At 38.4% G+C, this 12,983-nt stretch overlaps 1 protein-coding gene across 1 annotated transcript in view; it reads right to left on the bottom strand.

Moving 5' to 3' along the window:
• LOC131067573 (uncharacterized) overlaps positions 1-3,987 on the bottom strand; it is an 86,622-nt gene extending 82,635 nt beyond the window's left edge. The window contains exon 1 of the mRNA XM_059209001.1: positions 3,925-3,987. Within this exon, the coding sequence (XP_059064984.1) occupies positions 3,925-3,987 (63 nt within the window). The remainder of the gene's footprint in view (positions 1-3,924) is intronic.
• Between the last annotated feature and the right edge of the window lie 8,996 nt (positions 3,988-12,983).

Genomic DNA, 12,983 nt, shown 5'->3' with positions numbered 1-12,983 from the left:
ATATGACCCTTTAGGACACCATATGGTGTTGTTATGGGTCGTATGGTGTCCTAAGGGGTCATATGGCATCATATGACCCCTTGGGACACCATATGGTGTCATTATGGATCGTATGATGTCTTAAGGGGTAATATGGTGTCCTAAGGGGTCATAGGACACCATATGACCTATTAGGAAACAATATGACCTCTAATGACACCTAAGGGGCCATGTGGTGGGCTAATAAAATGATATAATATTTAAAGTTATGAATAGAACATCATACAATTGAACATCGATAGTTTAGTTTTGATATAGCTAAGTTAGACCATTGTTAGCATAAGAGATACTCCAAGCGAACAAATAACGAAGCTTTGCTAAAAATCAAGTGTAAGAGCTTGACCTAACCCTAAGAGTACTACCTTTCTATCACATATAATGCTATTAAATTTGCAAGGTTATAGGACTGATCTCGATTGTGACTATAGGAATTACAAACTTGATTTATTTCATGGGTATGCAACCCTCCAGGACTTTTGACAAGTGATGATTATCACTTACCACCATTGCCATGCTTACAACAAACTTTAATTTCTTTAGGTTACAGGCATTTTGTAATAGCATGGGAACTCTCGCATACCCACCACTATCATTCTCTATAACATCATCTATGTTACTCTCCCTCTTTCTCTTCCTACCAGTTGTTTCCTTTCTAAAAAACATATTGCAGGTAGTCTAACTCATCATTTTTCTTTGTTGACACTATTTTCCACATCTTCTCTTCTCAATAAAAACACATTCAAGAAGAATATTATTGTAGGTTTCCTTTTTTGTCACAGTAATGCACCCATGGTTCAATTTCAGACCCTTCTTCCTCCTATTCAATATATACAAACAAATCCATCAGTCAATTTTCTTTGAAGAGCATACATGATAAAAATCAAAGAGGAAGTTGCAGACAAGAATAAAATTCACTTACTTCTATACAAGTGCAGACACAGTTGCAGTGGGGTATGGAGGGAAGGAGGGAGAGAAGAAGAGAGAGAGGGATGGGGTATGGAGGAAGGGAGAAGGGAAGAGAGGGAGAGAGAGAGAGGGATGGGGTTTGGAGAAAGGGAGAAGGGGAGAGAGGGAGACGGAGAGAGAGAGAGAGAGAGAGAGAGAGAGAGGCACCTTGTATGCGCTTGAGAGGGGGATACAATACACTTATATGTGTGTATATATACTTAATACATTATATATTATTATATACATATATATAAATATTATACACACACCCAAAATTTAAACAAATGTAGCACGTACATGTTTATAGTAAACATAGCGTGTGCGTGTTGTTTATAGTAAACATAGTGTGTACGTGTTGTTTATAGTTAAGATTAAGCATACGCACTTCTTACACCATAAGTACCTCGTACGCACTTTTTATACCATAGGTACCCCGTACACGATTTTGACTATTTAGGCTTGGAAATAGGCCTGGATGATAATGCTACGGTTTGGAAGTTTGATTTCCCTCCATTTCCTCCTTTTTGGCATGTTTTATTTTCTCAACTTGGTTTCTCGACTTTGTCATCATCAGGTTTACACTTCATCAAGTGGGTATTTCTAAAATTTCCAACATATTTTCACCCATCTTCTGAGCTTTCTAGACATATAATTTTTTAAAAATTTGAACAATAACATATTATTATTGAATTTATTTTACCAGTGTCTCCATAGTTCTCACAGACATAGGTGCGCCATTTTTTTAGTAACTTTTGATATACTTATCCAAATTTTAAAACTTTATATGTTATTGTAGTGAACTTTATTCTTTACAATTTTAAAAAAAAATGTATTTTTCAATTTGTTTAGTGCAAGTTATGCTTTGCGCATGAACATGTACCTAATTTCCAAGATGTGCTCAATTGGAAAACATCATTAAAAAAAATACTCAACAAAAAAGTACAAAAAAATACACATATTCTATTGCTCACTCTTAACTATCGTTCTGCCAAAGGATTTGTCAAAATACTATATCTAACTGACTTTTTTGATGCGCACGTCAGACACTATGTTATGTTTTTCAGAAAAAAATCAAGGTCTATTTTTCGTGCATGAAGGATTTGACCCCCTTTATCTTATCCAATTTTGAAAAAAATTAGTATTTTGGAAACTAGATTCTGAGTACCTTATCCAATTATCTTCATATATTGAATGGATGACTTTCAAATTTTGCCTCCAAGTTCAGGTTCACCTAATTTCAGAAGAAAAAAAATGTCCACTTATACCCCCCTTTCTGACCACCATCTTTGTGCACTTACCCATTAGTCAACATCCTAGTCATTATCATCAAAATCAAGTCTATTCCAAGTCATAACCCCTAATCATCTCCATGTCATATTCAATTCATACCCAAATCATGTCCTAGTCATACAAAAAAATTGAACCAACATTAATCAAGTCCAAGCCATAAAAAACTCAAGTCTTCCAAACAAGTCCAAACTACGTCAGAACTTCGCCCACCTCATGTTTTATAAGCCCAAATTGTATATGCATCCCAAGAATTCAATCTACCAACCAATCAAGAAGAATAATCTCACACAAGAACAACTCATTAGATGTTGGAAGTTTTGGTACACCAATCACAAACTCTTGCTTAAATATAGGACCCTTTTGCACCATTACCATGATTACATCCATGGTCATGGAAATGAGTTTGATGCTAGTGATGAATTAAGAGTTTGTGCCCTCCATCAAGGTTCAGGCTGGTCTTTTAATACCAACTATAGTTAGAATCAGGGTGGTCGCATCCCTTCATACAACTTGCCACCCGAACCGATCATCTTTTGAGTCATGTTCATGCCAAGAATAGTCTATTCATAAAATTTATTATAATCATCACTACCACCTCTCTTTGATCAACCGCCCTCAATCTTTCCTAAGGACTTAGCACATGAACCAATTTTCAATCAATCATCTTTAATCAAATCAATCCTCAATCAACCATCTTCAATAAATCATCCTTTAATCCAATTAACCTCACGTTAAGGTTTTATGCATTGTGAAGTTTTATTTAGACCTCATCTTTAATAAATCAATCATTTGGCTTTTCTTCTTGAAGAAGAATCATCACCAAGTACCTTCGCCCCATCCTTTAAGTATATCAAGACTCTTATCTCACATCTTTATTTTGCTTAGGATCATTAGTCAATCCTTAGTAGAAGAAATACTTTGATCATTATTCTAAGGTCTAAATCTTACCCAACTTGGTTCTTACCTTGCTTGTGGTTTCATCAACATCCCCCACCTAAAATCTTCATTCAAGGACTAAGGTGTAATATTAATCAAACCCGTGTCCTAATCCAAAGACTCTATCAATCAATCAAATCCAAAATCCAAATTTTTTTCTAAATCCTTTCATCAAATCTTTTTCCTCTAATCAATCTTTATAAAGCTATTATTGTATGGTCACAACTCAATCCCAAAAGAAAAAGATGGTCGAACAATAATATGGCATGCCGAACATTAGTGTCCTATATCAAGACTCTACACAAGATCTTACACAAAGTGTGCAACCCATCACCCAAAATCAACCACAAGAGGACCCTAATATGGTTGATCAATGTGAACTCTCTCTGAAAGTGAGAACATTTCTAGAAGACTCTTATAATCAATAAATGATGGAGAAATTTATCTGACATAATCCTAGTGCTCTTCTAAAGACTCTTATTGAAAATGGATCTCACCTTCCCTGTGATTTTGATAGATCCATATTTGATCAACAACCACAAGGAGACCTTTCTCCTACTCATATCATCAGACCCGTTCTTCAACCTTAATCAATTACACCCCAGCCCATCATCCAACCCCAATCAATAGCACCTACAACATTTGTCCCCATGGTCTCCATTTTGGCTTCTTCGCATCTATGGCAATATCCAATCCAATCTTGTCTATTACCCAACATGCTTCTATGCCATCTTCTTCTACCTGACCATATGTTTCTATTCCACAATCCTCCATTCCTCTCAACAATGTCGCTAACTTCATTTGAGCTTTGCTTCCTCCTTTCACAACAATTTGTGGGTCGCAACCAATTGTCACTCAAGTCCCCATGACATCAGTCATCACATCTCACATCCCCACTTCTTCATTATATCAGTATGTTATTGGTGTTGGCCCATCTTCCATGAATCATCCAATTCTAGAGGCAAACACAATCCATCATGTCCAAAATCCACAACAAGACATCATCAGGGAAATCTAGGACATGAAAAACATTATCAAAAACATGAAGGAAGAGACTAACAAAAGAAAACCCTACTCGTTTGAGGAATTTTGTCCTTGTCCTTATGACCCATCTATGACAATTGCACCATACCCATCAGGGTTTGAGATGCCTAAGTTCACAAAGTATGAAGGCAAAGGGGACCCCCGAGACCATGATCACGATTTTCACATCTTATGTCAAGAAATCTCCTATAATGACTTATACCTTTGAAGGCTCTTCCCTAAGAGTCTCACAGGAGATTCTCTTGCATGGTTCAACTCCTTACCTCGAGGTTCTATCACTTCCTAGAAGTAGTAGAAAATTTTGTGGCTGACTATGCCTACTTGATTGTTAATGATGTTTCAATGATGGACCTTTGTAACACAAAACAAAGGCCTGGAGAGACTTTCACTAACTTCTTGCAAAGATGGCAACATCTCATCAAGAAACTCCAGTGGGAAATGCCAGAACAACACCAAATCATATTATTTCAAAAGAATCTGGTGCCCAAACTATCAAGACCCTTGACATCTCAATGTATAATTTTTTTCCAAAAATTGACTGACAAGGGCCTAGCCCTTGAATGTGTCATGTTAAAGGAAGGAACCTTAAAACATTATCAAAAATAAAGTCAAAATTCTTCCTCTTACATAATGATAAACCAAAATTTTGGTTCAAAAACAAGAACGTAGTCAATGATGGTGTGACTGATGCAAAACAAGTCCAGACTGTGGCTGCTCCTCCAAATCCTGCCACCACCAATAACCAATTCAAAAATCAAAATAATTAAAATCAATCTCAAAATCCTCATAACAATGTCTCAGTTCAGGGGAGACCACCCCAATCTAACAAGAGGACTCCAAGAGACTTCACTTCTCTTGCCGAGCCCATTAAGGTTGTGTTCCAGAAGCTTGTCCAAGAAGGTGCGGTAGTCTTTTTGATAACTCACCCATTTGATCCTAATCAACCCAAACCTAGGTGGTATAATAAGAATGAATATTGTGAATATCATCGTATCAATGGGCATGATACAAGAAAGTGTATAAGCTAAAAATCTACATACAATATCTCACTGATAGGGGTGATATTGAGGTAGCAACTTCAAAACCTGGTAACAATAATGAAAAGCTCAAATTGTACAAGGAACCCTTCCCAAAACATGATAAAGGTAAAGGATCATCACCTAACGCTATGAACTATGATTATACCAACCACATAATAGGTTTTGACTCCTTAGTAGGTTGCATCAAGCCTGTAGAAACTCATGTTAATGTCATAACTATACAAGGATCTAACCATCCCCCACCCCAAAATAGACCCAGGATTACTATCCAAGGTGGCCTTGCCCCATCCTAGCCAGAAAGTCAGCCTAATCCCTCTCAGATAGTCATTCAAGGAGCTACACCTCCCTCTTCTCAAAATTACTGCAATGTAACTACCCTTCATGGGAGAGTAACTATCCAAGGAGGAGCCCCTCCCCCACCAAACCCCCTCCCCATGTCCTCCACCCGTCGATATGACCTCCTTGACCATCTTGGGAAGTTCCTTGTGCAGATCTCCATCCCAGAACTTCTCAAGACTTCCCCTATCCACAAGGATATTTTGGAACAAGCCCTCCTTGAGTCTCGTGTTCCCGATAATATCAATGCTACACAATTTCAAGCTCTCATTGAAAACCTTGCTGCCCAACAACACCTTGTGTTCACTTCCAATGTTGCTCTTGCAGATGAAGACCATAATAAAACTTTGCACATCGAAGCCCTTATCCAAAAGCACAAGGTTAAATGTATCTTGATAGATGGTAGATTTGGATTCAATCTATGTACATATAAATTAATAAAACAATTGGGGCTTTCTAAGAACCTAGTAGATAGAAGAATCACAATAAAAGCATATGATGATGCAGAAAAGGTTTCTAATGGAATGATCACCTTACCTCTTCAAGTGGGCCCTATTACAATTGAGACTTATTGCCAAGTCATGGATCTTGATCTCCCCTATAATATCATCCTCGTTTGCAGGCATGGATTCATTCCTTACAAGACTTTCCTTCCACCTGTCATCAATGCCTCAAGTTCCCCTACAATGGTAGAGAGATTACTATCAAAGGTTATCCCCAACCCTTCCAATATTGCAAAATTTTAGAGGGGAAGAATCCATATCATTTCGCATTAAATAGACCCTCTCCAATTCCTCCATCTGACGCATCAAACGTCACCTCCCCCTCATCCCAAGAAAATCCCAAAACAAAGATCCTGGATAATGGTTGCAGAGAATACAAACTCGAGGATGTCTTATTAATAAGAAATATCCCCTTGTCTCCCAAGTCATTTGGCAAGCTAAAAGAAATAAAAAAAGATCAAAACCATGTTATACAATGTAAAGATACCACCTTTCAGAAATGGGGCCAACTTGATGAGGAGAATCTTGAGACACATGTGTCTTCATGGTTGTACCAGGAAGAAGATGAAGACCCAGAAAAAATACCTAATAAAATGTATCCAAAAGCATCAGCTATAGTAGAGAAGATGGATTACAAAGGACATAGCCTAGGAGCCAGAGAGAAGGGAATAAAAGTACCAATAAATCCCATCTCATACAAATAATGGGGGCTTGGGTTATACCCCACTGCCTAAGATCACTACCAGTGGTGCCCCTTCAAGTCCTTCTTTGGATGTCAAAGACTCTGATGAAGAAGAGTTCCATAAAATGTCTTTTGAATACAAATATGACATCTTCTTTGACACCCATGTCAACACCATCACTCTCATAACCCCTCCCATTCTGCATGAGCTACAACTTGTCCATCCTAAATTTATAGACCAGGGCCAATGAGAAAAACCTTTTGTAGACGTCTACACCAATGACAATGCTCTCATGACTCTGCTGACTATGCGCAATTTGGAAGACTACAACAGAGTTCGTGGGATTCAGTTACATGAAAAAGGATACTTTAGTAGTCAAGTCAATGCCCTTAGTCGCAAAAAAGATAATAAAAAGAAAAACCATGATTCCCTAGGTGAAAAAATCTTCGAGGCACCTTTGAATGAAGAAAACATAAAAACAAAGGGTGTATCCAAAAGTGAAAACCTAGATCAAGCACTTGAGGATGAGGGAGTTGACCTCCCTACCATTGTTCCTCCTCACCAAGACAGGTCAACTTTACTGATAGAGGAAACAGATAATATCAATATGGGCACCCAAGACACTCCAAAGAATGTTCTCAATGCCAAGTCCCTCACAGATCAAGAGAGACAGGACTTCATCAATTTTCTCATAGAAACAAAGATTAATTTCGCCTGGTCATATGCTGACATGCCAGGCCAAGATCCCGATTTGGTAGTTCACAATCTTGTTGTTCGTTCAGATGCAAAACCAGTAAAGCAGAAGTTACGCAAGATGCATCCACATATTAGACTCCTAGTCAAAACAGAACTTCAAAAGATGTTGGATGCATAATTCATCAAACCAATAGACTACCCTAAATGGGTATCCAACATTGTACCTGTCGGCAAATTTGTTAGGGGCATCCACATTTGTACTGATTTCTGAGATTTAAACAAAGCTTTCCCTAAGGATTATTTCCCTCCCCAACATAGAAATGATTCTAGACCTCACAATGGGACATGAGATGCTATCATTTATGGATGGATTTTCTAGATACAATCAGATTAGGATCACACAGGAAGATCAACACAAAATAGCATTCACAACATCATGGGGCAACTTTTGTTACCAAGTCATGCCTTTTGGTCTCAAGAACATCGGAGCTACATATCAATGTGCCATGACAACAATTTTCCATGACCTCTTGCACAAAATCATGGAGCACTATATGGATGATCTTCTAGGAAAATCAAAGACAAAACATGAGCACATCCCTATCTTAAGGAAAACTTTTGCAAGATTGGAAAATTATAAACTATGCCTCAATCCTAAGAATTGTATCTTTGGTGTCACATCATGAAAACTGCTAGGTTTTATCATTTCCTACAGAGGCATAGAGGTTGATCCTACAAAAGTGAAAGCTATCATGGAAATGTCTTCCCTGAAGGCCCTTAGATAGTTGTGTAGTCTCCAAGGATAGCTCCAATCTATCAGATGCTTCATCTCACAACTTGCAAACAAATGTCACCCATTTACTCACTTATTATGCAAGGATACCAAATTCAAATGGGACTGCCTATGTCAAAAGGATTTTGAGAAGATTAAGGAATATCTTGCATCACCTCCAGTTATCATGTCTCCTATTCCAGGAAAGCCACTTCTTTTGTACATATCTGCTAGTGCAGTGGCATTGGGGGCATTATTGGCAAAGATTGATGATCAGGGAAAGGAGCATGCCATATACTACATTAGTCGTACACTAGTAGGGTATGAGCTCAATTATACCCACATTGAAAGAGAATGCTTAGCACTTGTCTTTAGCAAGCAAAAGCTCTGGCACTACATGCTTAACAACAAAACAAAACTGATTGCTAAGATTGACCCTCTCAAATACCTCTTGTCAAAAATTTATCTCACTGGCAGAACTGCTAAATGGGTCATGTTGTTAAGTGAATTTGACATTGAATATATGGACAGAAAAGTAATCAAAGGACAGGTAATAGTAGACCAACTAGTCGACACTCCACTTCCAGGTGATCATCCTATCCTTACCGAATTTCCAGATGAATTCATAATGACTGTAAAGCGGAAAATCGCGATCGAACCCTAGTTGCTCTCCCCTCTTCCAACTCCGAGGAGAGAGAAGGGAGGTCGCTAGGGTTGATGGTTTTCACTTAAGGGGGATACTTTACATTCAAAAGAGGGGTTGAAACCCACAAGATCCAATCCCACACAATGCAAGATTGGATGCTAAATGAGTTTCAAGGGTTAAGAAAGCAAGGCTACCCTCTTTTGTAAAGAATGTTGATAGAAGAATTAAGCTAGGAATGCATAGAAAGTGACATAGATTCGCTTATAAACTGAGATAGGGATATAGTATGAAGCTGCGAACCTGGAATTAGCTGTAAAATGTTGATATGGTGCTGTCCTGCAAATTTGAGCAAAAGTTGCCAGGACGATGGCGCCCAGTGCCACGGTCCTCCGAAAAATCCGCGAAACGAAGGGAGATCTATTCGTCTCTGCACAAGGATTCTAGATCTTCAATTTCAGCCGCGTACCTGCAACCTACACACAAAAAAGCGAAGACGATTGGGGGGTTAGGGATTAGGGGTTTGCCTTTAGGTCAAACCCCAGTTTTGGAATTAACCAAGAAATGAGAAATTGCTATAAAATGTAAATGTCTGTAATGTAAAACAAGTACTAATACCTTGTTGTAAGGCTGTTTGTATCCTTATGTGCGAAGGTATAGATGTTGTTATTTGTTGTATGTTGTAGTATGTAGTAAGTGATCTCCTCTTCAATGGTTGAATCCTTGTCTTGAATGCAACACTTAGCCTTGAATGGAGACTTAGAAGGAATGCTTGAATGCTTGAATGCTTGAATGTTTGAATCTTGCTTTCGCCTTTTTTCCATCTACCCCAAATGAGAGAGGAAAATGTAGTTTATATACTTGCCAATTAGGGTTAATAGACTGATTTTCCCGACCTTAGGCCGACCAGGAAAGTTAATTTCCAATTTGCAAACAAAAAGACTCGAGACCCCATAGGAGACTAGGCCCAAAATAGGCCCAGGGACCAGGGCGCTGGGTGCCATGGTCCTGGGGGACCAGGGCGCTGAGCACCCTGGTCCTGAAGGAACAGGGCGCTGGGGGCTCTGGTCCCACCTCCCGGGACAGCAGGGTGCAAGGAGGTTCAGGCCAGGGTGCTTGAAAAATGCAGTTTTTGGTGTCATAATCAGGTTTCGGGGTCTCCATTCAGGTTGCGTGTTGCGTCGCCATCGTGAAGACCGAAATGCAGTCGAAATTGCAAGTGTCACAATTTTAGGATGCTACATTTAGCCCCCACTTTAGCGGGAGTATGTATGCTCATACTTCCGGTAAAGTACAAGGAAACAACATTAAAAGACTTCCACCACGTCAAGGAGGCAAGACACACCAAGCCCCCAGTGGACTAAGGATCTTACGACTTCGATTGACAAAGTAAAAGGGAAGATCACGAGGGAGAACCATGACTGTCAGTAGTAAAGTTCCCTCACTATGAGTCATGTAAAAGAAATACCAAAAATTTTCAAGGAAAAGCTAAGTTCGCCAAGAAATTTTCAAGTATCCTTAAGAGATAGACAGGGTGTATGCCCCCCTACGTTAAAGCGATCACACACGCCTCAATGGGGGTGATTGTTTTAACGTAGTGATACACATAAGAAATGAGAAAGGAAAGGAGCACGTTATCACAAAGATTTAGCCCCCAAGTGTGAGATAAACCCAAGGATAATAGATACGAAACACAAAGCACAAGGTGACTTCGCTTTCCTCGGGGTCAGTATGCTGTATGATAAGTCATGTATATATATCATATGTATGTATGCATAATTGTTCTTCATTCCCCAATCAAGGAAGGTCACCTAGAAGAAGGGAACACATGTGTCTTTTGAGTCAACATGAGAGAGACCAAAAGAGATCTCAATGCTTTGCATCGTCCTCAAGTAGACAACACTAAGGACAACAAATAGAAGAATGAGAATAACATATAGAAGAAGTAACAAAAGAGAGGAGGAGAGAATCTGCTATGCTAATGAAACTAGTCTAGCACATCATCTACCCCCCGATCTTGTTGATCAATGTTTCGGGAAGGCAGGGAACACGCTAGAGGAGGAACATCCAACACAACAGATGGAGCTATCACAAGATCCAAACAAGGGCTATGTTCATGTTCCAAGCCACGTTGTTCTTGTCTAGGAGCTAGGATAAGTGCTTTAGAAAATTCATTAGATAAATGGTTATCAACATCAACAAGTTCATATTCACTATCAGAAGCAAGAAGAGTAACATTTTCATCATGAATAACATTTTCATCTATATCATCATCAAGATTTATAAAAATAGGATCTTTAACTCGCACAGGATCAAGACCATCATGCATCTTATGTTTAGGAGATTTAGGCTCAATGTCCGGCTAAGGAGAAAATGGAATAATGCTTGTTGAAGGTGTTTTTGGAGATTGCAAAGTTTGAGAAGCGGTTCCTTGAGCCCTAAGATGACTCTTTCGTCGGCGTTCACGTGCAGAACGATTTCGTCTAGTCTTAGTAGGAAGTGGAGAAGATTGAGGAGGAGGAATTTTCTCATCCTTATCACTTGGGTGTTTAGGTTGTGGTCTCTTAGGCTAGATAATAGGAGAAGAAGAAGGTCTCTTCTCTCTATAAAAGGAAGGAGGAGGAACTGCTCCATATAAAGGAGGAATTTTTGGTTTAGGAAGAAGACCAAGTCCATCATGACGAGGAGGTATAGGTCTACTTTTAGAAGGTTTATTAGGTATAGACATAGTCACATCCATAGAGATGGGTTGAGAATCTTCTTGAGGAAAGACATTAGTTTTATCTTTCAAAGGAAGAACTTCCTTCTCAAGAACGATAGGAATGTCAAGTTTAGGTGTTCTAGGTTCACTTAGAGATAGGATCATATCTTTTTTCCACTTTTGATAAGATTTGAAAAGATGATCACTTCGCGAAGGAAGAGATTGGAATTGTTTAGGCCAAAAGTAATCAATAGGAACACTAGAAGTTCTTTCAGCTGGTTTAAAGAGACTATGATTAACAGTAACAACTTCACCATTATGGGGAAATTTCAAACACTTGTGAATAGGAGAAGTGATAGCTTTCATGGAAGATAGCCAAGGATAGCCAAGCTTCACACAAAATTGTTCGGATGAAGGAATAATAGCAAAGTTCACATCAAGAGATTTGTTATGGACCTCAATAAGCAATGTAATAGAACCAATAGCAGGAGAAGAAAATGCATCAAATAATTTCACAATCACATCTGTTTTGTCATAGATCACTTGATTCAATTGCAAAGTAAAGAGAAATTCTTCAGTAATAACATTAACCATGCACGAAGGATCAGCAAGCACTCCACGGCAAGGTGTATTCTTGACTTTTGCAACTATGTATAAAGGACCATCAGGTGCCCTGATAGTTTCACTAGAATCAAATGTGATGGAAGGTTCTTTAGGATTTTCTTGCTGCTCTACAAAGTTAATCACATTCGGAGTCATAGACACAAGACCATCAGATGAGAGAGAAGAATCATTAGCCTCAATCGCATTAGAGGTATGAGAAGGTAATGGATCAGTAAAAATCTGAAGATTTTGGTTAGGAGGAGCTACAGATGTGTTGCCTTTATCATTCACTCCAGAAACAGAGATAGTATTATTATCAATCAAATCTTGAATTTTACCCTTTAAAGAAAAACATTTTTCAGTATCATGCCCAGGCTGACGATGAAAATGACAAAAAGCTTTGTTATCAAAATAAGGTGAAGTAATCTTTTTGTAAGTTAGAAATAAAGATTCTTTGAATATCATTATCAGGCACTGGAAAAGAAATTTGAGCATACAAATGCTTATATCTACCAATGAAATCAGTCACTTTTTCTTTAACACCTTGTTTACAATGCATTAAATCAATCAAAGTAACTTTAGGACTTATATTGTTTTGAAATTGTTGAATGAAAGCATTTGCAAGTTGTTCGAAAGAAGTAATAGAATAAGAAGGCAACGAGCAATACCATTGTAGGGCTTTGTCTCTTAATGTTCTAGTAAACAGTTTTGCAAGCAACCTTTGGTCATAAGCAAAATCAGTACATATT

The sequence above is a fragment of the Cryptomeria japonica genome, chromosome 7 (genome assembly GCF_030272615.1).
Source record: "Cryptomeria japonica chromosome 7, Sugi_1.0, whole genome shotgun sequence".
Classification (NCBI taxonomy): domain Eukaryota; kingdom Viridiplantae; phylum Streptophyta; class Pinopsida; order Cupressales; family Cupressaceae; genus Cryptomeria; species Cryptomeria japonica.
This window is presented reverse-complemented; position numbering and strand designations above follow the sequence as displayed.